We start from the raw sequence: 27,489 nt of genomic DNA, 5'->3' as shown, positions 1-27,489 counted from the left end.
TAGATATGGATTATATGTGAACGATACAGCAAGGCAATAAAACGCAAAAAGATCTTCTACGTTTCTCTTTCGTAACCCTGGCAGACTCACAGAGTTTCCGTTTGTCAAACGGTACATTTTAAAAGAGTTTTTCCATGTATACAAATTTTGAAAAATGATTGCGAAAATCTTGTTTGTCCTTCCTTAACTCAAACAAATGTTGCATGTTGTTAAGACAGAGTTCCTTTTTTATAAGCTTACTTTGCTTGGTGTTTCCATCACGAATTATTTGTCAACAACGCAAGCGTCTAGTACGGAAGCCCATTTAGCCCATTTCATTTAAAATCACGAATTTAAATCGTTATTACGAATTGAAGATTTCTTTATAACAGATTAAATTCGTAATAACAAATTGCCGGAATTAGTTTTAACAGTTTTTATAATTCGTTATCACAATTTTTTTTGTATTTCGTAATAACGGTATAAAATCGTTATAACGAATTTTATAAGTCGTGATAACGAATTGTGTAAATAGTTATAACGGATTGAATTTACGAATTCGTAGAAATAGTTATAACGAATTTAATCCGTTACCACGAATTATATATTTTGTTATAACGATTTCAAACCGTTATCACGAACTACAAAAATCGTGATAACGAATTTAATTTGTGATAACGAATTCTACAATTCGTGATATCGAATTCAAATTATAGTTTTGGGATGTCCTTCGTACGTCTAGACTTGCTGTAAGCATACATTAATACCCATCTATTCCAAACTGAAGAAATTTGTTGCAAGTCCAGATTTGTCTATACTCTTATTACATGATCTGTTTCACCGCCGTTCAATGAAAGCGGTCATAGATCATTAGGAAATTTCATTGCATGACTCTGTTGTAAATGCTTACTCTGCCTATAGGTCCTTTTGATATTACGATTACATTTAACACTTACAAATCATGTATACCTTCACTTTTTTAAGTCTCTGTGTGTTTGAGCAGCCCGGGAGATTTATACTTACGATAGCAGAATGACTTTTCTCTTTTTCGTTTTTCTCCGGTGATTGTGCACCAAAGTGTGTTTGATCTTCGGTTATGCATTGACAAACATGAATATTATATTAAATTAGACTATAGTTGACATCTTTTACATATCATTAAGAAGTAATCTGCATTAAGTAAAAAAGTATTAAGGCGTAAAGGATAATAATTCAAACAAATAATGCATTTGATCTATTTCATCTATAAATTCTAAGGATATCGAATTTTCAAAAGATGGATAAATATAATTCATAAATGCCTAGGCGAGATGTTAATATACTATTCATCTATCCTTTTAAAAGTTTCTTTTCAATTAAAAGTCAATAGTTATTAATATAAATGCATTTCATGGGATGTTTTACACATTAATTAGAATAACAATAACGGTTGTAACTGGTCTCTATGGGAACATATGAATGTACTATGGTAAATAGAAATATAAAGGGAAACAGATTACAGAGTCCTCCTCACAACAACTTTGTTCAGTTAACGTTACCATTCCTGGACAAATTCATAAACTAAACCTACAATCATGGTAAGTTGGTATAGAATTTATAAATTATATATTGTATTCAACATATATAAAGCGGTTATAAAATAATTTAAAAATCATTACTCATGTCGAAGTTTTGGACATGTTAAGACGTACTTTAACAGCGCGGTTGTTTAAAGTGGTTTTTCGGACATGCAATTCAAGCTCATTATCAAAGACGTTATGAGAGATCAGTAATAAGGGCTATGCCTTTTCTTATCTTCTGCGAATTTCCTGTATGTACGTGTACATTCGTTCTTGAATTTTCGTTTACCTTCTCAAGTTCATTATACAGACTCTGCAGATATTATAATGACAGAATTATTGGTTTCCTTTTTGTACTCATCAAATATTTTGAATTATTTATGTTAATATGATGTCTTTTACCAAAAAACGCCGACCGTCATCCTGAGTTAGAAATGGCAGATCTGCCATTTCCGAGTGTCTGGTAATTCGAAAATTTTCTAGATAATTTTTGGTTAGAATGATAGCAAATTATGGAGTTGGCTCCCCTTAATTGTTAATTTCCAGTGCGTTTCAACCAAATTATATCTTGAATTGCCAGAACAGGACAAGAAAACAAATGTTATATGCATGCACCATTATACATTTTGAACATAACGTAATGTAAACATGAGCTGGTTTTTTGTTTGGCATGTTTTCACCACTGCCTGATTCTTATAGGCAGATTGGCACTTAAATATGACTTTAATAAGCCTTGATTTACTTGTGCCTGTGTTTTTGTTGTATTTTAACAGGGTTCTAATGTTATTAGCGCCTTCTCTATTGAACGTTATTCCATGGTCTTTTACTGGTTCCACTGATCGTGATTAAAAGTATAAATGTGTGTGCTGTCAAAAAATTAGTGACCTCCGCCACATGTCCATTTGCCCATCCAAAGTCAGGATAATCGTTTTCACAACTTTTATGGACTTGAGCGATTCATAGCTAGACATATTGTTCAGACACTAGTCTATTTCTGATAACAATATGTTGACCTCTAAATTTATTTGTTTTGTGTCGCTGGGTTGCCGTTTCCTTTCATTCATTGTAAAAACTTTCTCTGATCAAGTAAGATAATAAATTACTATTAGAATTATAGTTTTCTCCGATCAAAACTATTAAACAACAAGTACATTGAAAGCATTGATAACCGATTTCATTCACACATGTCCGAGATGTAATTAACTAAAAATAATTACTGTAGTGTAAGCTCTCTGAATTTATATTTACAAACAATATTTGGCCTAATTTGACATAGTCTGTGTATGCTCTTGTTATAGAGGGAGTGCATTTCAATTCACATGGGACAAGCTGGTGTCCAGATGGGCAATGCCTGCTGGGAATTGTACTGTCTTGAACATGGTATCCAGCCTGATGGTCAGATGCCAAGTGACAAGACCATTGGTGGTGGTGATGACTCCTTCAACACTTTCTTCAGTGAAACAGGAGCAGGCAAACATGTACCAAGAGCTGTATTTGTTGATTTAGAACCAACTGTTGTCGGTGAGATTTGAACTATTCAATTACATTATAATGTATACATTCTCTCCTGTTATCCTAATGTGTACTATGAGCGCTCTACCCTCCCCTAACATTGAACAGTGGTATAACAGCCCTACGTAAGAACCAACTGTTATAATAAGTTGGAAATGACTGGACTCATCATATTGGCACGAAGGAAAACAAAACCAACTAACATAAAAAATAAAAGACACAGATCAACAGAGTACTCGCTGTTACTTAAAGCTTGTTCGAAACCAATAGCAACTACTAGTAATAGATAAATCATGTTCTCCCATACTAAAGTATCAATCAGTACACATCCAACGGATTGAGTCTAAAGACAGTCGTCGTGTTTTCTCATTTCTATATTGGCTGTCAAGTTTTTGATGTTTTGTTAAGGAAGTGTTCGTCTTTTGCAGATGAGGTCCGTACTGGTACCTACCGACAGCTTTTCCACCCAGAGCAGCTTATCACTGGCAAGGAAGACGCTGCCAATAACTATGCCAGAGGACATTACACCATTGGGAAAGAAATCATTGACTTGGTGCTCGACAGAATTAGAAAATTGGTAACTATATTTACTAAAAGTATTTTTTTCGTTTGGTCATTATTCTTATGACATTGATAAGCAATAAACTTTTCTGTCATACAACATTTATTTATCATACAGATATTCATGATAACATATTTGAAATTATATCATCTGTATAGCCTTTGGGTTTGCATTTGTAGAAAATCTGTGGAAAACTGTAAAAAGTAGCAGAGGTACTGAATTACCTTGTTTAATAACTGGACAATAATTAAAAATTAGCACTATCCTTCCAAACAATATTCTTTGCACCACTGATTTATAAAACTGAAAATGACCTTCGAAACACTAGAAAAGTAGTATAATTTGTGCAAGGCAAATATTTTCGACAAGAGAAAAAAGCATATACAGTTGTTTTGCCGACTTCATTCATGCATGTGCGATTTTAAACTTTTATTGTTGTATATATATATTGCACTACATTTAATTTTAGGCTGACCAATGTACTGGTCTACAAGGCTTTCTGATTTTCCACAGTTTTGGTGGCGGAACTGGATCCGGACTTACTTCACTATTGATGGAAAGATTGTCGGTAGATTATGGAAAGAAATCTAAGCTAGAATTTGCTATCTATCCAGCACCACAGGTTAGATGCATCCTATTTGATTTTTTGTTTTCAATTTTTATTTTTTATAAATATATTTCTAAATGAATACTTGTGCCTTTTGATAAACTATCGTATCAAAAGGGTTCAAAGAGACAAAGAGAATCATTTACGAATTTAGATTGTTATGCTCACATTGGAAAGTTACATGTATATTTTTTGTAAACGCCAGCCAATCATAAACATGAAAATAACACTTGACAGAGTTCGTGTGTCGCTAAGCTGGATTTACCTTCATTAGGAACGCTCAAACGCCAGAAACTTTCAAAAGGATAAACGAATAGTATATTAAATGCGTAGAAACGGTGGGAGCTACTATGATCAAAAGGGAGAGAAATAGACTGGCCAAACTCATCGTAGGCTTACAGTCAACCTTGCTGAGTTAGTTCAAACATTAAAACCTAGGGGTTGACTTGTATCGTAGCGTTAACATACAGAACCTTTTCTACAGTTTTCTATATTCCTTTCTTTTTTAGATTTCCACTGCTGTTGTTGAACCATACAACTCCATTTTGACAACTCATACCACACTTGAACACTCAGATTGTGCTTTTATGGTTGACAACGAAGCCATATATGACATCTGTCGTCGTAACCTTGACATTGAGAGGCCAACATACACAAACTTGAATCGTCTGATTGGTCAGATTGTCAGCTCCATTACTGCCTCACTCCGATTTGATGGTGCTTTGAACGTTGATCTTACTGAGTTCCAGACCAACTTGGTGCCTTATCCACGTATTCATTTTCCTCTGGCTACCTACGCTCCTGTTATTTCTGCTGAAAAAGCTTACCATGAACAACTTTCCGTTGCAGAAATCACCAATGCCTGCTTTGAACCTGCCAACCAAATGGTGAAATGTGATCCACGTCATGGAAAGTACATGGCTTGTTGTATGTTATACAGGGGTGATGTTGTACCCAAAGATGTCAATGCTTCCATCGCTACCATTAAAACAAAAAGAACCATCCAATTCGTTGATTGGTGTCCAACTGGGTTCAAGGTCGGAATCAACTACCAGCCACCCACTGTTGTTCCAGGAGGAGATTTAGCTAAAGTTCAAAGAGCTGTATGCATGTTGAGTAATACTACTGCTATTGCTGAAGCCTGGGCACGTCTTGATCACAAGTTTGATTTGATGTATGCTAAACGTGCCTTTGTTCACTGGTATGTAGGAGAAGGTATGGAAGAAGGAGAATTTTCTGAGGCTCGTGAAGATTTGGCAGCTCTGGAGAAGGATTACGAAGAAGTTGGCGTAGATTCTGTAGAGGGAGAAGGAGAAGAGGAAGGGGAAGAATATTAAACAATAAAAAAACATTCGAAAACTTTACTAATATTTCTTTTCAAGTATTAAAAAGAATGTTAAGGAGGTAGATCATTATGAAGTTAATAAAATACTTTTTGCATATATTATTATGTTCAATTACACTTAAGATGTATACTGATTTATACAAGAGAGGCGAAAGGTATCAAAGGGATAGTTTAAGGCTTAAGTCGAAAACAAACTGACAAAGCCTTAGAAAAAATGAAAAACGATCAAAAGAGAATCAGTTTACAAAACACAACATAAAGACTGAGCAATATGAACCCCACCAAAAAACTGGGGGTGATCTCAGATGCTCCGGAAGAGTCAGTGGGTCCTTCTCCACATGTGACACCCGTCGTGTTACTCCTTCCAAATACGTTGATGAGCAATATAAAGTGTTAAAGCACCACACAATAGCAGATTGTTAATCAACTCTTATCTAACCCTAAGACAACACCAAATTTGCAAACCATCGGTCATGTAAAATTTCTAACCCTAAAACTTGACCGAGTATGAAATTGAAACGTTTTTCATAACAAAGGACAGACAGGACTGTTACCGGTATAAACAAAACAGGCATTGAAAAATTAAAAAGCACAAAGAACAACACTTAAAGAAAAAACAAGAGCAACACAAACCCCTTTAAAACAAAACTAGGTGTGATCTCAGGTGTTCGGAAGGGTAAGCAGATCCTGATCCACATATGACACCCGTATTGTTGCTCATGGAAGTACAAACGCGGTGATAAATCTAATTCGGTTGGTCACATTTGAGGAAAAGAAGTCAGAAGGCTATGATAATGCTTACTGTGAGTAAAAGTTTGAGGTAACACATCAATAAATTCCGTAAATATAGCATGTGTTGCTAAAAATATTCAATTCTATAACTCAAATAATTCGCATGTATATGTAGGGTAATCAAAGGGAATTATAGATTTACTAAATATCATCCCTCAGACTTAGTTTGTTGGACATCAGAATTTATATTATATGAATTTTCCTTTCATATAGGCATTATGGTTTAAACTTTATAAGATAAGATAAGATAATCTTTATTTCAGACGCAAAAGGTCCACATATATATATATACATAATACAAAATGAGGCCCCTCATGGGGGTGTCCAAGTAATCACATAATCACAATTTTTTTGCCAATATAATCACATTATCATGAATTATTTTTTTAAACAAGATAATAAAATAATCAAAAATACAGTCATAGGTTATCAAATAATCAAATAATCAAGAAATATTTGGTCTGATAATCAAATAATCACTATAAAATCGGCCAAGTAATCACATAATCAAAAACCCCATGAGGAGGCTCCAAAATATTTTGTTAAACGGGATACAATGTTAAAATATTTACAGTATTAATCATAGTTAAAAATTTAGATATAAGTCATTCTCCCATACTCTTACAATGTTGAAGAATACAATAAATCATTTCTGAGAATTGGATTAACCAAATGAGTTCCAGATATTTTCAAGCGATTTAACAACATTGACCTTCACATAACTTCCTTGACACGGCTGTCATTCGGTATATCGAGAAAAATGATCGTGAAAGAATATCTAACGGTGGTCAAGCATTGTGATCGGATCGTGAATGTAATTAATTGTAATTCCACTTCAAAATCGGTGAAAAATCTGCTGTATTTTCAAAACACGGAACAAATCCGAAAAACAAATTATGTCTGTCAAAATGGTTTAACTTTCTCAATAATACTGCGCAACAAGATAAAGAAAATATGCAGTACTTTGTGAGAAAACACAAAAGGCGAAACACAAGCCTATGGGATTCATTAAAAAAAAACCGATTTGTACCTATAATGGTCACATTCCAATATATAATGGTATGTTTTAAACTGAATCTTTTTGGTGTGTCGGATAGTGCATTAAAATGATGAAGTTTTTTCTTTCTTTAAAACCGTTCATTTTGTTTTTGAAAACATTGAATTTTGTTGATTTTTCATCCAAATTGATCGTGAAAGATCGGGCAACGCATTATCTTGATAGTGAAAGACAAGGCGTGACCAGACGGACGCTTCAAACACTATGGACATTTGTGCTTTAAATTTTGATAAACCTGTACAAAAATGATAAGACATCTGCACTTTTTTACCTATAATATTGTACCTGTAATCTTTTGAAAATTTACCAAAAGTCAGGGAAAGATATGAAGACATATTCTTTAAAAGTTCTTCCGAACAAACGACAAAATCAGATTTTTTTTACCCGGGTAAACCAGACATATTATAAAATAATATAGTATACGTTTCTGGGTAAACAATAGAGAAAACGACACTTTTATAAATAAAACATTTATTTTGACCGAAATTCTTCAATTAGCTTTTTAATTAGTGGATTTAGAATTGGAAACTATATTCCTCTTGTGTCAATTCTGTTATATGAATAGTCCGAGAAACCATCATAGTTTAATATCTAAGCTTGTTTCAATTTGTAAAGACCGAAATTTTATTTTTAAACCACCTGCTGTACCTGTAATTTTTGGAAAGAGTCATGGTTGTTATAAGGAATTTGCTCCCATCCACCCTCTTGGAAGCTGACACAAGCATGATGGGGAAAGGTTGATTCTTTAAGCTGCATGTATATAAATGTATGAATGTTTTTTTTTGTTTTTGTTTTTTTTATATTAACTGGTTTTTTTTTATGTTATGATATGTGTTGATTAAGCGCAAATGTCCTAAAAATTAAAGTGCAAATGTCCATTAAAAAAACCGCAAATGTCCAACAAAAAGCGCAGACTTTATAATCAGAAAACAATATTTCTTTTACCAATTGATAAACTTGCAACTAGATGAAGCGTGTAATTATTTCAATAAGAAAGAACATCATTGCTTTCATTTTTTTCTCACTTTTTTTATTTCAACACTTTTCCTTAAAAGTTATTAAAATAACTAAAAACGTGTCTAGATAAGTAGATTTACAAGATGAAAGAACCTTCAGGAGGTAAATTTTCGAAAAATAAAAGTATATATGTTTCTATAAGGCTTAATGCATCCGCCCTGGAAATATATGCATGTGCACGCTTTTTTGTGTGTAAGGGTCGTTCGTGAGTACATAGTATGACAATATTGGCTAATTTATTGTTATTTCGTGGCTGCGCCGACATAAATTAAAAAGGTACAAAAATAAAGTTATGTTTACTTGATTGTTTGATCAGTCTGTTCACAATAGCTATACATCATTGTACCCAACTTAGTGGGGAAATCCAATCAACGTACCACGGTTGTGCATGATGCCCAGCTTGAACTGTAATTTAGTCGATTAAGTTCTATTCTCAATCTTAAATTTGAATAAGAATTCAAAACTTATGAAGAACAACCAAAAAGACTGATATTTCTAAAAGGTGCCTAGTCGGTGTGCTATTATCCAATGCATATCCAATGGCATTGAACGATTATAGCCCTTTTCACCAACAAAAGAGAACCAGAATGAGTCATGCAAATCCAGATTTTGCTATACCAATTAAAAATATAAATTATCCAATAATTCAATAATGATTTGAACGTTTTCATAGCATCAAATCTTTCACGATCTTCAAAAAGCGGTACGCGTTCTTTCACGATCCGAAAAATCGATTTTTTTTTTGTAAATATTTCATTTTTTGCAAAAGTTCTGATTATGCTAACACAAAGTAACTTTAAGAACCATTTGAATCATTGAAACGGAATGTCATTTTACAAAGAAAATTTGTTTAGTCATTCGAATTATGAAAAAAATCTTGTTTGTTTACATATTTAATGTAATTGAAATGTCGAGGAGCAATCTGCCTTTTGTAGTTTTGTAAAAACGGTGTACTTTTAAACCTTGATTTTTCTCAGATACTGATCATAATGTTGAACCATTTTGACAGACAGTTTTAATATTTTGTAAATTTGTCCGTATAATTCATTAAATTAGATTAGTTATTGACCTTGTATATGTCTTCTCGATAAGATTTCCTTCACGATCCTATACCAGAGCTTTCACGATCCAATCGCAATACTTGACCACCGTTAGATATTCTTTCACGATCATTTTTCCGAATGACACCCGTGCTTGAAGGACATGACTTCATTTACGGCAAGCATATTACTTGCACTACATCTATTTTGGTGTCAGATTAATATTCGGAAAGCATTATTATACATTACTCGCATTAAATTGTATTTAAAGAGGCAGACTTACATTTAGACCATAAAGATACGCAGTAGACTTTCGTCTGAATAACCTTAACTTTATAGACTATTTCTAAATGTAAACTGCAAAAAACTATCAGTTAGGGATCATCTGACCTTGTCCTCATTTTCACGATAACTTAAATTTGGTGCATGTTGTCTGTCAGGGTTTATGAGGGTAGTAATGCCCTTAACCGTCAGGCGTCAAACGGTCATTTTCGGCTACCGTTAGCGTCAAAATGTTACCGTGATTCGTCAAAATATCCTTATCGTGATTCGTCAGAGGTCTCAAATAATTATCGTTTCCGTTATTTGTGGAAAAAAATAACGTGATTCGTCAAAATCAGTCGATTTTTTATCGTCTAAAAGAAAGTGTATATTTTATCGTCATGCACCAAAAATTACCGTTAACGTCATTTGGCAATATTTTTTATCGTTATTCGTCATGAAGGTACCCCCATTACGACCTTCGTTTGTCGGAGACTTCATTTTGATGGGTAATTTGTCACTGTTCAGTTTCTATAATTGCGTGTTTCTCAGATACTTTTGGGCAATAAATAGGCTTGTTGTATGGTGTTCTTGTAAGGTGTACACATCTGTCTGGTAGAGTTCACCCAGACCATGACCTCATTGATAATCATTGTAAAATTTGTACGATACTTGTATTAAAACTTCATAATTTTTCCAACCTATTGCCTCGGCAGTTCTGTATGGCTAGGGATTATAGACTCTGCTCTAATAAATAGCTATTGGATATTACTACAGCGGGAGAGTAAAGCATTTCTGGGGTAAGCATTCTGAAAGGCCGAAAATTTCGCTCGAAACATAGAAATAAAGCCAAATTCGATAAAATACGCGATGGAGACACCCACTTTCCGACCCATTGTCTCGGTTGTTCTTTATGGCCAGGAATTATAGACGCTGCCCTAATGAATAGCTATTGGATAGAACTGAAACGTGAGGATAAAGAACTTCTTGGGTAAGCATTCTGAAAGGCCAAAAACTTCGTCCGTAACACGGAAAAATGTCAAATTTGAAAAAATACGCGTTGGGCACTTTCTAACCTATTGCCTCGGCAGTTCTGTATGGCAAGGGATTATAGACTCTGCTCTAATAAATAGCTATTGGATAGTACTACAGCGGGAGGGTAAAGAATTTCTGGGGTAAGCATTCTTAAAGGCCGAAAATTTCGCTCGAAACATAGAAATAAAGCCAAATTCGATAAAATACGCGTTGGGGACACCCACTTTCCGACCCATTGTCTCTGTTGTTCTTTATGGCTTGGGATTATAGACGCTGCCCTAATGAAAAGCTATTGGAAAGTACTACAGCAGGAAGGTAAAGAATTTCTGGAGTAAGCATTCTTAAAGGCCGAAAATTTCGCTCGAAACATAGAAATAAAGCCAAATTCGATAACATACGCGTTGGGGACACCCACTTTCGACCCATTGTCTCGGTTGTTTTTTTATAGCTAGGGATTATAGACGCTGTCCTAATGAATAGCTATTGGATAGTACTACAACGTGAGGATAAAGAATTTCTTGGGTAAGCATTCTGAAAGGCCGAAAATTTCGTCCGTAACAAGGAAAAAAGTCAAATTTGATAAATACGCATTGGGCACTTTCCAACCTATTGCCTCGGCAGTTCTGTATGGCTAGGGATTATATCGAATTTGGCCTTATTTCCATGTTTCGGACGAAATTTTCGACCTTTCAGAATGCTAACGCCAATAATTCTATACCCTCACGCTGTAGTACTATTCAATAGCTATTTATTAGAGCAGAGTCTATAATCCCTAGACATACAGCACTGTCGAGGCAATAGGTTGGAAGGTGGGTGACCCCACTGCATATTTTATCAAATTTGACTTTTTTCTCCTGTGTTTCGGACGAAGTTTTCGACCTTTTAAAATGTTTACTTCAGAAATTCTTTACCCTGATGGTGAAGTACTATCCAATAGCTATTCCTTAGGGCAGCGTCTATAATCCCTAGCCTTAAAGAACTCCCGTGACAATGGGTCGGAAAGTGGGTGTCCCAAATGCGTGTTTTGTCGAATTTGGCCTTATTTCCATGTTTCGGTCGACATTTTCGACCTTTCAGAATGCTTACTCCAGAAATTCTATAATCTATAATCCCTAGCCATACAGAATTGCCTAGGCCATGGCTTGGAAGGTGGGTGACCCCACTGCGTATTTTATCAAATTTGATTTTCCCCCCGTGTTACGGACGAAGTTTTCGGCCTTTTAAAATGCTTACCCCAGAAATTCTTTACCCTCATGATGTAGTACTATTCAATAGCTATTTATTAAAGCAGAGTCTATAATCCCTAGCCATAAAGAACTCCAGCGACAATGGGTCGGAAAGTGGGTGTCCGAAATGCGTATTTTATCGAATTTGGCCTTATTTCAATGTTTCGGACGAAATTTTTGACCTTTCAGAATGCTTACCCCAGAAATTCTTGAACCTCACGCTGTAGTACTTCTCAATAGCTATTTATTTGAGCAGAGTCTATAATCCCTAGACATACAGAACTGACGAGGCAATAGGTTGGAAGGTTGGTGACCCAACTGCATATTTATATCATATTTAACTTTTTTCTCCCGTGTTACGGACAAAGTTTTCGACCTTTTAAAATGCTTACCCCAGAAATTCTTTACCCTCAGGGTGAAGTACTATCCAATAGCTATTCCTTACGGCAGCGTCTATAATCCCTAACCATAAAGAACTCCCGTGACAATGGGTCGGAAAGTGGGTTTCCCAAATGCGTATTATCGAGTTTGGCCTTATTTCCATGTTTCGGTCGAAATTTTCGACCTTTCAGAATGTTTACTCCAGAAATTCTTTACCCTCACGCTGTAGTACTATCCAATAGCTATTTGTTAGAGCAGAGTCTATAATCCCTAGCTATAGAGAACTGCCTAGGCAATGGATTGGAAGGTGGGTGACCCAACTGCGTGATTTATCAAATTTGATTCCCCCCCCCCCCCCCCGTGTTACGGAAGAAGTTTTCGGCCTTTTAAAATGCTTACCCCAGACATTTTTTACCCTCATGGTGTAGTACTATCCAAAAGCTATTCTTAAGGGCAGCGTGTATAATCCCTAGCAATAAAGAACTTCACAGACAATGGGTCGGAAAGTGGGTGTCCGAAATGCGTATTTTATCGAATTTGGCCTTATTTCCATGTTTCGGATGAAATTTTCGACCTTTCAGGATGCTTACCCCAGAAATGCTTTACCCTCACGTTGTAGGACTGTCCAATAGCTATTTATTAGAGCAGAGTCTATAATTCCTAGCCATACAGAACTGCCGAGGCAATGGGTTGGAAGGTGGGTGACCCCACTGCGTATTTGATCAAATTTGACTATTTTTCTCGTGTGACGGACGAAGTTTTCGGTCTTTTAAAATGCTTATCCCAGAAATTCTTTACCCTCATGGTGTAATACTATCCAATAGCTATTCCTTAGGGTAGCGTCTTTAATCCTTAGGCATAAAGAACTCCAGCGACAATGGGTCGGAAAGTGGGTGTCCCAAATGCGTATTTAATTAAATTTGACTTTTTTCCATGTTTCGAACGAAATTTTCGAAATTTCTGGATGCTTACCCAAGAAATTCTTTACCCTCACGCTGTAATAATATCCAATAGCTATTTGTTAGAGCAGAGTCTTTAATCCCTAGCTATACAGAACTGCCGAGGCAATGGGTTGGAAGGATGGTGACCCAGTTTTAAATAGAAGTTTTTAAGTCGACGGATGACGAATTGCAGGATAGCTTTTTATAAAGAGAATTGCTGGATAGCTTGACACTAGTAAAATTCTGCCTGCTAACGGTAAATTGTGGAATCTTAGGTATTAAAGTTCAATGTTTCAAACCTAGCAATATACTTGTTAGATACAATTGAAACTTTTATCAAAACCAACAGATATAATATATATTTGGGAGCAGGAGGATTCATTATTCTTTTTCGTCTGTTGCTACGCATACTTTTTTTCGCGAAGATTTGTTTGCACTTTAGTACACGATGGATTGAAGCATTTTGTGTTATAGAAGATTCATTTTTAGCTTTTACCAGGACATAGTCATTTTCAAAATCCTCCTGCCCCCCCCCCCCCCCCCGCAAGAAAATCAAATGGTTGTCCCCTAATTTCAAATTTAAAAAGGTGTTTTAAGTCATTAATAGGTTGTTGTCTCACTCATAACTACTTTCATTAAAATATCGAAATATCGTATAAGGTCAGTACATGAACTTTCGTCTCTCACTTATATCATGCTTTATAAAGATTCGTCAATATCACTAAATTACGTAATTCTAATTCATTTCCGTGGTAGCTACATGATGTACATCTCTGAAACTTTCATCTCTCTGAATGGCAAGCTGTCTCATAGCATTAGTTATATTCTGGTTTCCAGAATCCATACAGTGTATGTTAATTTCCATCGGCTAATTGGCAAATTATAGGTCCACCTTTCGGAAATGTTGTAGTAGATGCGTTACAAATGTATTGTTTAATGTTCCGTACACATCAAGTACAAATACATGTCCTTTACTACAATAGAAGCTTGTCCCTGCTGTTATTAATAAGGAGCCACCAGTAAATGATCCAAGAACTTTCGTACCTTGAGAATATATCAGTGATATGTTGGAACCTTTTAATTTATAAGGTACATAGAAACATAGCATTCTACCTTCCGGGAAAAGTTCTCTACACATTTTCTCTGATTTGAAGACTTCCTTAAGATGGACAGGATATATAGTGTTGTTGTTTGGTCCAGTGGTGTTGTTTTTTAGAACTTCTCTGGGAGACTTCACATTATACGCTGTTACATCCTAAAATTTATGAAGGTGTAAAAGTTTAGTTATACATCATAAGGACATTGCCTAAATTGCTTCTATCCCGTCCTTTTATGTCTGAGATCACATAAATACCATCAAATGTCCACCTTCCGGAAAATCAAGAAATCATGAAACTCCAATAAAAAAAAATTGGAAGAAAAAAGTATGTCCTAATGTAAACACTTGACCTTTTCCGATCAAAAATTGAAAATTAATGTACCCGACACATACCTAACGCACACCTTAAGATAAGGAAACCCCGTTCTTATAATAAATTAAGTCATGAAAACAACAATTAACTAGTAAACAAAACGATATTTCAAGCGTTAATTCTTTATCATACATGTAGACCATTACCGCTTTATCATAAAAACTACAGCGAATCTGAAAGCATTCTCAAATCTCTAAACCGAATATGAAAGAGGAATTAACGTTGTTAGAATGCGCGATAAATGGGCCGATAGTCGGGGTGGCGTACAGAGATAACAAATTACTATATATAGGAAGGACATGTATGCTTAATTGTTAAAGAATTAAAGTTTCTTACTCTTGACATAACTGTTTCCATTTTTCTGGCATATAGTCGTTTCATCAAAATTTGGTTGTGTGCGTCAAATGAGAAGGTTCTTTGTCTACCCAATAAATGATACTTTTGCTTTGTAAATGAATCAAGCGCGTTATATATTCCTGTTCCTTCATATTCTTTGGCAACTCGTCCAGCTTTCTTTAAGACCGTGCGACTATCATCCAAAAGATTTACTATTTGGAAAGCAACCTAACATGAAAATACATTTTTAAAAGTATAAAACTCAAACAACTCTTCACAAAAACAAAATACATAGATCTGCGACTCGTCGGCTGCTTCGCCATTCGTCACAACTAAGCCGATTCCGTACCTCCTTCTGGAGAGAAGCGAAGTCACCCGAGGTTATCCGATTGGCTGCTTCGCAGCAAAAACAAAAAAAAAACAAAAAAAAAAGCCCCAATAAACCACTGCTGTGACTTTAGCCTATTCGTTTACCGTGGTTATATATTTTTTTCTAAAATCAACGCTTCTTTAATCCGTCACTCAAATGAATTCATTACATTATATTCCCTTTGTGTAGTTTATTTCATTAAGTTTGAATTGATCAATGTACTTATTTCTGTTCATTTCTGTACTTAGTTTTAAAATATACCTATGACTTTTGCAATTATTTATTTGCCGTGACTGGGGTTCGAATTCCCTCTGTGTCACTGTTCATGAACACATCGACGAAAAATCTCGGTTAAAAAAAAATATACCATTCGGATGATAAATGACGATTTTCCATAAACAATATGTGCGATGAAATTTGTACATAGGGCCTGCGCCATTATATATTTAAAAACAACGTTTGTACAGTGTAAGTTGGTAGAAGCATGGTTAGGATGAGTTGGAGTAAACGTTGAAAGTAACACGTGTAGGCATAGTTCGAATCTCTGTTTCAGCTTTCACTTTTTTCGTCTTTTAATTGTGTGTTAATGATATTTTAGCAATACGAAAATATCATTATTTGTTTTTCTTGGATTAGACTAGTATCGACCATTTCATGTAATTTATAAGAGAATTGGAATTTTGATATTTTTATGTTTATGGCAAATTTGTGTTTCACCGCATATTTTAATTCCAGGGCTTGTATTTCCTATCATGATTTCCTTGATAGAGAGTTGCTGCTCACAAGAAGCTATTTAACCAAGAGTTCAAAGTGGTGAAGTTGAACTCATTCCTTTGTAAATTTTACGGACGCCATCACGAGTTGGTTGACTGTTATGGAATATCTGTTTCACAGATGACGGATATGTTCTAATTGTTGTATCTACAATCCCGAACCCCTCCCCTATTTCCCCCCGAATGTGACCTACCGAATTAGACTTCTCACCGGGTTTGTACTTACATGAGCAACACGACGGGTGCCACATGTGGAGCAGGATCTGATTACCCTTCCGGAGCACCTGAGATCACCCCCAGTTTTTGGTGGGGTTCATGTTGCTCAGTCTTTAGTTTTCTATGTTGTGTTTTGTGTACTATTGTTTGTCTGTTTGTCTTTTTCTTTTTTAGCCATGGCGTTGTCAGTTTATTTTGGACTTATGATTTTGAATGTCCCTTTGGTATCTTTCGCCTCTTTTTTGACATATTCGTAAAATATAAAAAGGGTAAATCTAAAAGTGGATCTGAATTATTTACAGTAACATCATGTTTTACTGGGAAATTAGATTATGCTTTATTTTGTCGATAATGGACAAATTTCTGAATCATACTACTTATACTGCAAGTTCATACGACTTAGTATCAATTTTCACCTACTATTAAAATAACCAACTTGACTATATAGATCTAATTGAAATTGAATAGTAGTGTAGATAATCAAGATATTATTTAAGCTCACATATAATAGGGTCTTATTAAGAAAGGAACTGTAATTGAGAAAAGTTGTCACGACAATAGTTTAAGTATGAGACACAATGGATAAATGTGAGTACGTTAAGAAAATATCTGTTTAACGATTAAGCGCTTATCCATTGTATTTCAAACACATATTTGATAACATGTCACATGTATACATATGAGTGGATAGTTCTTTTTACGTACTTCGTATATTAAGAGAATGATAATCCCTTTCTTCATGATTAAGTACGAGCGTTAGCGAGTACTTATCATGAAGTTAGGGATTATCATTCTCTTACAAACTTAGAATATTGTAAAGTGCTCAAGGCTCAAATGATCTATTCAAGAATTAGTTTCATTGTCAGTGCAATGTTTATAATTGATGCATGACTTCCTTTTTCGGCATGTCATTTATACATTAGTTTTAGTGAAGTGAGGACTTTCTTATCATTTGGGAAATATTTTTTTTTAAAATGCGTTATAGATATTAGGTGACACAACAGTAGAAAAGGTAGGAATTGTATGTTTCCTGATTGTGAGTATGAATGTAAATCATGTAATATTTTAGTGAGGAATTATCCTTTTTTATTTACAGTTTAAACCAATTAATACATTTGAGTTACAACTAAATTTTATTTCACAGCCAATATTTTGGTCCGGCTTTTTACATCAAATACTGTTGTTATGTCAGGGAAATGTTCAAAAATCATGAGTGCCCTTAAAAGTTTTTAATATGTTCAAAATTAAATTCCTGTTTTTTTTTTATCGGAATACATGTATTGGAAATAACTATTTTCCCCTACCGCTGATCAAGTAATCAAAGTTTTGGAAAGCTAAAGATTTAGGTTATTTCAGTTTTATCTGAAAGATTTTTTTTTCTTTTTTTTTTTGCATTGCTTTGGTATTGTTTAATTTTATAGTAATTTGAAGTTATTAATATTTTCATAATAACCTTCACGGTACCAATTTTACTGCACCAGTAAACTTCAACTTATTTTGAGATTTTTGTTTGTTTCACAATTCAACTTTTAGTCAGTTTCAATCACTGTGTGATAAATCCTTTCAATCTGATAAATGTGCTTTGGGGCAGTTGTAACTCATTTATAGAAACTCTTTGTTTTGAACTGTAAATAGACCCAAATAATAGGATAATCCCTTACTAAGAACATGATTTACATTCATTCTTCACAATTAAGAGGCATCCAATCCTACAATTTCATTGGTCGAGAGTACTTTGCTGTATTCTAATAAATCTTGACAAATCAGATAAACTTTACAATGAAATTACTTCAAATTCAGCAAAGTATTTTCAAATTAAATCGGTTATCATTTAAAACGAGAGTCGTCCACGGAGATTTCTTAAACAATAAAATTTTAAATATCTAAACAAGTACTTAATAATACGGTATATGAGCCGTATGTGCTGTATGTTATCCAGGGACAAGAAAAACAAAGCACAATATAATAGTTACATATTAAACATTTATGAAATTTCAGTCTTTTGCTTACAATGATCTTAAAACACTCTGTTTTACTTTCTGTTTTGTCAATTATTATATCAGTCAATGAAATTTCAGCCTACAAATTTTTGAAGGTGTGTATTAATCCGACAAAACGAGACGATCCCGAAAGGTTTTTAAAACAGAAAGCAGAACGGAGCGTTTTCAGATCCTTGTAAGCAAAACTTGGACATGGGATCTGTAATCCCAATTGATGAAGTTTGTAATATGTACCAGGAGTTATAATTGAACAACAATTCTAAGTGTTAAGAGCAGCAGTTGCTGTATATTACCCAGAGACAAGAAAAACAAAGTACAACATAACCATGCAATGCAATCTAAAACAGTATAATGAGAGCTTGTTCCCTACATTTGAAAATGCCTGTACCAAGTCAGGAATATGACAGTTGTTGTCCATTCGTTTGATGTGTTTTGTCATTTGATTTTGCCATGTGATTAGGGACTTTCCGATTGAATTTTCCTCGGAGTTCAGTATTTTTGTGATTTTACTTTTTTCTTTTGTCAGTTTGTGCCATTAAAAAATAGTATTTTACAAGGTTTTGCATTTCAAAAGAAAAACAAGTGGATAAGATACAATGCAACCATATCATGCACGTCAAACCCACAATGAAAGCGTTGTTTTAGTTTTTGTGTCTGCTTTTTTTACATTTACGGAACTTACAAATTTGTTGTCAATAGAGGCTGCATACCCTTCAGTTGAGGAACTACTAATCAGTTTATGGAAGCGATCTGGTAAGTAATCGTATCCCTCATAAACATCCTCTGGCGATCTTATAGACAACACTTTGTAATAATCATCAACTTTTACTCTGTGGAAAGTCATCCTGTTAGTGTCAGGGTCCGTCTAATCATGTGAAATGTCCTTTTCAGGTTCATTTTAACATTAATTTATCACAATTTAGGTAAGCTATTCGTAAATATACTATTATTATATATATCGATTAAAAAAAAACACGGTTTCCAATTCCTCAAGATTTCAAGATTCAAAGTTATTATTATATACCCAATTCCTGAATGGTTGTGATGTAAAAAAGATTAATTAAATGACAAAATTGTTCATTTTACGATTAGGATTAAACGGAACTGAGGATTAAGTTGTCGCGTAGGTGCAAATGGGATAATTCAATTAGTGAGCTGCTATCATAATTGAGCTAATATTTTGTAATAGATCCCGGTTGCCCTAGTGTCCGGTTGATCTAGTAATTATTCCTTTGTCAGCATGTATACATATGCCCTATATGGGCAAATGTATTTCCAATATTTTCCTTAGAGCTAGCTAGAAACGCAAATAGGAGTGATATAAAAGAGGGGCCTGATGGGTTATTTTCGTTCTTCGTGATCGGCACATTTTCGCTATCGTGATCCGTTTTTCTGCAGTTTTTTTTTTTTTTTATATATATATTTTCGTGATCCGTGATCATGTAAATTTATTTTCTGTGAATCGTGATTGACAAAAAAATCTACTCGTGAATCGGGATGAGACCCCCCCCCCCCCCAAATCAGGCCCCTCATAAAAGAGAGAAAGAGCTTGAGATAAGGGGGAGAGCAGTTACATTGAAGTGAGTGGACAGTAATGGTTATTAAAGTAAGAGAGGAAAACTGTATTGTTTAGCCTGAAGTTTTAGATGTTATACAATTCTATACTTGTTACTTTGTTAAAGTCAACAGATTTGGATGATACAGAATGGAATGGCTTACGACTTTAAGTCTATTTTCACCGACAAGGATGTGTTCAGACTACACCAGGATCCATTTTATGTATGTGACCAGGCTTCCCTTTATCGATCGCACTACCGGTTGAATACTATAGGGTAATCTTGTATAGTGTATGATTGACATCTGTCGTATGTTTACAATTGAATATCACGATCTGAAACTGAGACACTCAACAACACAGCACACCACACTATTTCGTCGAAATCCTTTAATTTTTTATACCTATTTTTCTCTTATCTTTAATTATTTTTCCCATTAATCTCTATTCTTTATATTTTAGTACCCCATTATTCTCTATTACTTATTTCCATTTTATCTATTTTGTCTATTCTTTATCATTTTTGTTGTCCTTATATATGCACTTTTTGACAAGTGTCAAGCTCCAGCAATTCTCATCCTGCAGTTCTCTTTATAAAAAGCTATCCTGCAAGTCGTCATCCTGCAATTGCGTTTTGAAAACTACTTGAGCGACAATCTATTTTTCTTTAAAATCATAGTTTTTGACTTTTTTGTTCGAAAACAAGATCTATAAAAAAAATAAAAGATTTGTGTATCCGATTAACAAAATTTTAACTTTAGTTTGCAGAAGGAATATGTATTGTCATGCAATACTCTCAAAATGCCGGCAGCTTTTACAAGTGTCAAGATATCCAGCAATTCTCATCCTGCAATTCTCTTTATAAAAACCTATCCTGCAATTGCGTTTGGAAAACTACTTGGGCGTCAATTTTATTTTTCTTTAAAATCATAGTTTTTGACTTTTTTATTCGAAAACAAGATTAATATAGAAAATAAAAGATTTATATATCCGATTAACAAAATTTTAACTTTAGTTTTGCAGATTTCTAACACATGATTTACGGTTTTGTAATCAGCATTTCCAATAAAAAAAATCATCATGACGATTCAAATAAAGTATTATCTGTTAAGTCCAGGATGTGATTCGTATTAACGCATGTTTAATCCACTTTTGCAATTTTCAAAACTCATATTAACGACAAAGAATATAGAATTTTGATGTAAAATAAAAAAAAATTCATGGCATACCGACTTAAAAACTTCTAATGGAAACTGGGTCACCTACCTTCCAACCCATTGCCTCGGCAGTTCTGTATAGCTAGGGATTATAGACTCTGCTCTAATAAATAGCCATTGGATAGCACTACAGTGTGAGGGTAAAGAATTTTTGGAGTAAGCATTCTGAAAGGTCGAAAATTTCGTCCGAATCAAGGAAATAAGGCCAAATTCGATAAAATACGCATTTGGGACACCCACTTTCTGACCCATTGTCGCGGGAGTTCTTTATGACTATAGGTATTATAGACGCTGCTCTAAGGAATAGCTATTGAATAGTACTACACCATGAGGGTATATAATTTCTGGGGTAAGCATTTTAAAAGGCCGAAAACTTCGTCCGTAACACAGGAAAAAAGTAAAATTTGATAAAATACCCACCTTCCAATTCATTGCCTAGGCAGTTCTGTATGGCTAGGAATTATAGACTCTGCTCTAATAAATAGCTATTGGATAGTCCTACAGCGTGAGGGTAAAGAATTTCTGGGGTAAGCATCCTGAAAGGAATAAAATTTCGTCCGAAACATGGAAATAAGGCCAAATTCGATAAAATACGCATTTGGGACACCCACTTTCCGACCCATTGTCACGGGAGTTCTTTATGGGTTGGGATTATAGACGCTGCCCTAAGGAATAGCTATTGAAAAGTACTTCACCATGAGGGTAAAGAATTTCTGAGGTAAGCATTTTAAAAGGTCGAAAACTTCGTCCGTAACACGGGGAAAAAAAAGTCAAAATTTGATAAAATATGCAGTGGGGTCACCCACCTTCCAACCTTTTGCCGCGGCAGTTCTGTATGTCTAGGGATTATAGACTCTGCTCTAATAAATAGCTATTGAATAGAAATACAGCGTGAGGGTAAAAAATTTCTGGGGTAAGTATTGTGAAAGGTCGAAAATGTCGTCCGAAACATGCGAAACATGGAAATAAGGCCAAATTCGATAAAATACGCATTTGTGATACCCACTTTCCGACCAATTGTCGCTGGAGTTCTTTATGGCTAGGGATTATAGAAACTGCCCTAAGGAATAGCTATTGGAAAGTCCTTCACCATGAGGGTAAAGAATTTCTGGGGTAAGCATTTTAAAAGGTCAAAAACTTCGTCCGTAACACGGGGAAAAAAGTGAAATTTAATAAAATATGCAATGGATCACCCACCTTCCAACCCATTGCCTCGGTAGTTTTGTATGGCTAGGGATTATAGACTCTGCTCTAATAAATAGCTATTTGATAGAACTACATCATGAGGGTAAAGAATTTCTGGGGTAAGCATTTTAAAAGGCCGAAAACTTTGTCCGTTACACGGGGGAAAAAAAATCAAATTTGATAAAATATGCAGTGGGGTCACCCACCTTCCAACCCATTGCCTCGGCAGTTCTGTATGGCTAAGGATTATAGACTCTGCTCTAATAAATAGTTATAGGATAGTAATACATCATGAGGGCAAAGAATTTCTGGGGTAAGCATTTTAAAAGGCCGAAAACTTTGTCCGTAACACGGGGTAAAAATAAAATTTGATAAAATACACAGTGGGGTCACCTACCTTCCAATCCATGGCCTAGGCAGTTCTGTATGGCTTGGGATTATAGACTCTGCTCTAATAAATAGCTATGGAATAGTACTACAGCGTGATGGTAAAGAATTTCTGGAGTAAGCATTCTGAAAGGTCGAAAATTTCGACCGAAACATGGAAATAAGGCAAAATTCGATAAAATACGCATTTTGGACACCCACTTTCCGACCCATTGTCACGGGAGTTCTTTATGGCCAGGGATTATAGACGCTGCAGTAAAAAATAGCTATTGGATAGTACTTCACCATGAGGGTAAAGAATTTCTGGGGTAAGCATTTTAAAAGGTCGAAAACTTCGTCCAAAACACGGGAAAAAAAAACTCAAATTTGATAAAATATGCAATGGATCCCCACCTTCCAACCTTTTGCCTCGGCAGTTCTGTATGTCTAGGGATTATAGACTTTGCTCTAATAAATAGCTATTGAACAGAACTACAGCGTTAGGGTAAAGAATTTCTGGGGTAAGCATTCTGAAAGGTCGAAAATTTCGTCCGAAACATGGAAATTAGGCCAAATTCGATAAAATACAAATTTGGGACTACCACTTTCCGACCTATTGTCGCGGGAGTTCTTTATGGCAAGGGATTAAATACGCTACCCTAAGGAATAGCTATAGGATAGTACTACACCATGAGGGTAAAGAATTTCTGGGGTAAGCATTTTAAAAGGTCAAAAACTTCGTCCGTAACATGGGGAAAAAAGTGAAATTTGATAAAATACGCAGCGGGGTCACCCACCTTCCAACCTATTGCCGCGGCAGTTCTGTATGTCTTGGGATTATAGACTCTGCTCTAATAAATAGTTATTGAATAGAACTACAGCGTGAGGGTAAAAATTTCTGGGGTTAGTATTCTGAAAGGTCGAAAATGTCGTCCGAAACATGGAAATAAGGCCAAATTCGATAAAATACGCATTCGGGACACCCACTTTCCGACCAATTGTCGCTGGAGTTCTTTATGGCTAGGGATTAAAGACACTGCCCTTAGGAATAGCTATTGGATAGTCCTTTACCATGAGGGTAAAGAATTTCTGTGGTCAGCATTTTAAAAGGTCAAAAACTTCGTCCGTAACACGGGGTAAAAAGTGAAATTTGATAAAATATGCAGTCGGGTCACCCACCTTCCAACCCATTGCCTCGGCAGTTCTGTGTGGCTAGGGATTATAGACTCTGCTCTAATAAATAGCTATATAATAGTACTACACCATGAGGGCAAAGAATTTCTGGGGAAAGAATTTTAAAAGGCCGAAAACTTCGTCCGTAACACGGGGAAAAAAAAGTCAAATTTGATAAAATATGCAGTGGGGTCACCCACCTTCCAACCTTTTGCCGCGGCAGTTCTGTATGTCTAGGGATTATAGACTCTGCTCTAATAAATAGCTATTGAATAGAAATACAGCGTGAGGGTAAAAAATTTCTGGGGTAAGTATTGTGAAAGGTCGAAAATGTCGTCCGAAACATGGAAATAAGGCCAAATTCGATAAAATACGCATTTGTGACACCCACTTTCCGACCTATTGTCGCTGGAGTTCTTTATGGCTAGGGATTATAGAAACTGCCCTTAGGAATAGCTATAGGAAAGTCCTTCACCATGAGGGTAAAGAATTTCTGGGATAAGCATTTTAAAAGGTCAAAAACTTCGTCCGTAACACGGGGAAAAAAGTGAAATTTGATAAAATACGCAGTGGGGTCACCCACCTTCCAACCTATTGCCGCGGCAGTTTCTGTATGTCTAGGGATTATAGACTCTGCTCTAATAAATAGTTATTGAATAGAACTACAGCGTGAGGGTAAAAATTTTTGGGGTAAGTATTCTGAAAGGTCGAAAATGTCGTCCGAAACATGGAAATAAGGCCAAATTCGATAAAATACGCATTCGGGACACCCACTTTCCGACCAATTGTCGCTGGAGTTCTTTATGTCTAGGGATTATAGACACTGCCCTTAGGAATAGCTATTGGATAGTCCTTTACCACGAGGGTAAAGAATTTCTGTGTTCAGCATTTTAAAAGGTCAAAAACTTCGTCCGTAACACGGGGTAAAAAGTGAAATTTGATAAAATATGCAGTGGGGTCACCCACCTTCCAACCCATTGCCTCGGCAGTTCTGTATGGCTAGGGATTATAGACTCTGCTCTAATAAATAGCTATATGATAGTACTACACCATGAGGGCAAAGAATTTCTGGGGAAAGCATTTTAAAAGGCCGAAAACTTCGTCCGTAACACGGGGAAAAATTCAAAGTCAAATTTGATAAAACATGCAGTGGGGTCACCCACCTTCCAACCCATTGCCTCGACAGTTCTGTATGGCTAGGGATTATAGACTCTGCTCTAATAATTAGCTATTGGATAGTACTATACATCATTAGGGTAAAGAATTTCTGGGGTAAGCATTTTAAAAGGCCGAAAACTTCGTCCGTAACACGGGGGAAAAAAGTCAAATTTGATAAAATATGCAGTGGGGTCACCCACCTTCCAACCCATTGCCTCGACAGTTCTGTATGGCTAGGGTATATAGACTCTGCTCTAATAATTAGCTATTGAATAGTACTACATAATGAAGGTAAAGAATTTCTGGGGTAAGCATTTTAAAAGGCCGAAAACTTCGTCCGTAACACGGGGGAAAAAAGTCAAATTTGATAAAATATGCAGTGGGGTCACCCACCTTCCAACCCATTGCCTTGACAGTTCTGTATGGCTAGGGATTATAGACTCTGCTCTAATAATTAGCTATTGGATAGTACTACATCATGACGGTAAAGAATTTCTGGGAGTAAGCATCCTGAAATTTCGAAATTTTCGTTCGAAACATTAAAAAAAAGTCAAATTTGATAAATTACGCATTTTGGACACCCACTTTCCGACCCATTGTCGCTGGAGTTCTCTATGCCTAGGGATTATAGACGCTTTCCAAAGGAATAGCTATTGGATAGTAATACACCATGAGGGTAAAGAATTTCTGGGGTAAGCATTTTAAAAGGCCGAAAACTTCGTCCGTTACACGAGGAAAAAAGGAAAATTTGATAAAATACGCAGTGGGGTCACCCACCTTCCAATGCATTGCCTCGGCAGTTCTGTATGGCTAGGGATTATAGACTCTGCTCTAATAAATAGATATTTGATAGTACTACACCATGAATTAAGGCAAAGAATGTCTGGGGAAAAGATTTTAAAAGGCCGAAAACTTCGTCAGTAACACGGGGGAAAAAAAGGTCAAATTTGATAAAATATGCAGTGGGGGTCACCCACCTTCCAACCCATTGCCTCGGCAGTTCTGTATGGCTAGGGATTATAGACTCTGCTCTAATAAATAGCTATATGATAGTACTACACCATGAGGGCAAAGAATTTCTGGGGAAGCATTTTAAAAGGCCGAAAACTTCGTCCGTAAAACTGGGAAAAATTAAAAGTCAAATTTGATAAAACATGCAGTGGGGTCACCCACCTTCCAACCCATAGCCTCGACAGTTCTGTATAGCTAGGGATTATAGACTCTCCTCTAATAAGTAGCTATTGGATAGTACTATAGCATGAGGGTAAAGAATTTCTGGTGTAAGCATCCTGAAATTTCGAAATCTTCGTTCGAAACATGGAAAAAAAGTCAAATTTGATAAAATACGCATTTGGGACACCCACTTTCCGACCCATTGTCGCTGGAGTTCTTTATGCCTAGGGATTATAGACGCTGCAAAAGGAATAGCTATTGGATAGTACTACACCATGAGGGTAAAGAATTTCTGGGGTAAGCATTCTGAAAGGTCGAAAATTTCGTCCGAAACATGGAAATAAGGCCAAATTCGATATAATCCCTAGCCATACAGAACTGCCGAGGCAATAGGTTGGAAAGTGCCCGGGATTTTTTTTTATTGTAAATGCTTATTACAAAACCGTAAATCATGTGTTAGAAATCTGCAAAACTAAAGTTAAAATTTTGTTAATCGGATATATAAATCTTTATTTTCTATATTAATCTTGTTTTCGAATAAAAAAGTCAAAAACTATGATTTTAAAGAAAAATAAAATTGACGCCCAAGTAGTTTTCCAAACGCAATTGCAGGATAGCTTTTTATAAAGAGAATTGCAGGATGAGAATTGCTGGATAGCTTGACACTTGTAAAAGCTGCCGGCATTTTGAGAGTATTGCATGACAATACATATTCCACCACCTGTTAAAAATTCATTGTACTGGAACAAAATGCTAAATTATTGGACTGTAACAAAATTCAAACTTGATCTGTAACTCACGATGGTAGAGCTATAAACCAAATATCAAATCATTGACAATATCTTCAAGCATGACAAAAAAAAGTGCTGAAAACTGATTATTTGTATGAATTTTCAAACACTGCAAAAAAAGTTATCACAATCTGTAATCTGTTATGATTATTACCAGAAGTCCATTACTAGAGGAAGTGTGCAAGCTGTACAATATAGCTTGGCGATCACACTGTCCCCGTTATCAGTGGAAAGTGCTATATGTGGTCCTCCCAAATCTCGTTTTTCAACTATGGAATCATTGGTAGAAATATTATCATCAAACAGATAGCTGTTAATTAAGTCTCCTCGAGTATTTGATTAATTATCAGTAAAGTGAGCCGACTTAGTGCCGCGGTTTCTTATTGCCAG

At 35.5% G+C, this 27,489-nt stretch overlaps 2 protein-coding genes across 2 annotated transcripts; one reads left to right on the top strand and one right to left on the bottom strand.

The window, feature by feature from the left end:
• Nucleotides 1–1,435: 1,435 nt before the first annotated feature.
• Nucleotides 1,436–5,661, top strand: LOC127729173 (tubulin alpha-1A chain-like). The gene is made up of 5 exons (XM_052236855.1): nucleotides 1,436–1,556; nucleotides 2,837–3,059; nucleotides 3,479–3,627; nucleotides 4,082–4,234; nucleotides 4,729–5,661. The coding sequence occupies exons 1-5, from the start codon at nucleotides 1,554–1,556 to the stop codon at nucleotides 5,554–5,556; spliced, it is 1,356 nt and encodes a 451-aa protein (XP_052092815.1). The 5' UTR covers nucleotides 1,436–1,553; the 3' UTR covers nucleotides 5,557–5,661.
• Nucleotides 5,662–14,562: 8,901 nt separating this feature from the next.
• Nucleotides 14,563–19,325, bottom strand: LOC127728860 (histidine N-acetyltransferase-like). The gene is made up of 3 exons (XM_052236452.1): nucleotides 19,164–19,325; nucleotides 15,226–15,350; nucleotides 14,563–14,569 (listed from the first exon to the last, which is right to left on the bottom strand). Exons 1-3 carry the CDS (start codon nucleotides 19,323–19,325, stop codon nucleotides 14,563–14,565), a joined length of 294 nt encoding a protein of 97 aa, XP_052092412.1.
• Nucleotides 19,326–27,489: the final 8,164 nt, after the last annotated feature.

Source organism: Mytilus californianus, unplaced genomic scaffold (assembly GCF_021869535.1).
Source record: "Mytilus californianus isolate M0D057914Y unplaced genomic scaffold, xbMytCali1.0.p SCAF_2, whole genome shotgun sequence".
NCBI classification, from domain to species: domain Eukaryota; kingdom Metazoa; phylum Mollusca; class Bivalvia; order Mytilida; family Mytilidae; genus Mytilus; species Mytilus californianus.
The sequence above is the reverse complement of the archived record's forward strand: the minus strand, read 5'-3'. Positions and strand labels throughout refer to the sequence as shown.

Coding starts and splice junctions, on each gene's coding strand:
- LOC127729173 (XM_052236855.1), top strand. Junction 3,628..4,081: donor TCGACAGAATTAGAAAATTG/GTAACTATATTT, acceptor ATTTAATTTTAG/GCTGACCAATGTACTGGTCT. Junction 4,235..4,728: donor CTATCTATCCAGCACCACAG/GTTAGATGCATC, acceptor TTTCTTTTTTAG/ATTTCCACTGCTGTTGTTGA.
- LOC127728860 (XM_052236452.1), bottom strand. CDS start 19,325: ATGACTTTCCACAGAGTAAAAGTTGATGATTATTACAAAGTGTTGTCT. Junction 15,351..19,163: donor CCTCTATTGACAACAAATTT/GTAAGTTCCGTA, acceptor TTTTCATGTTAG/GTTGCTTTCCAAATAGTAAA.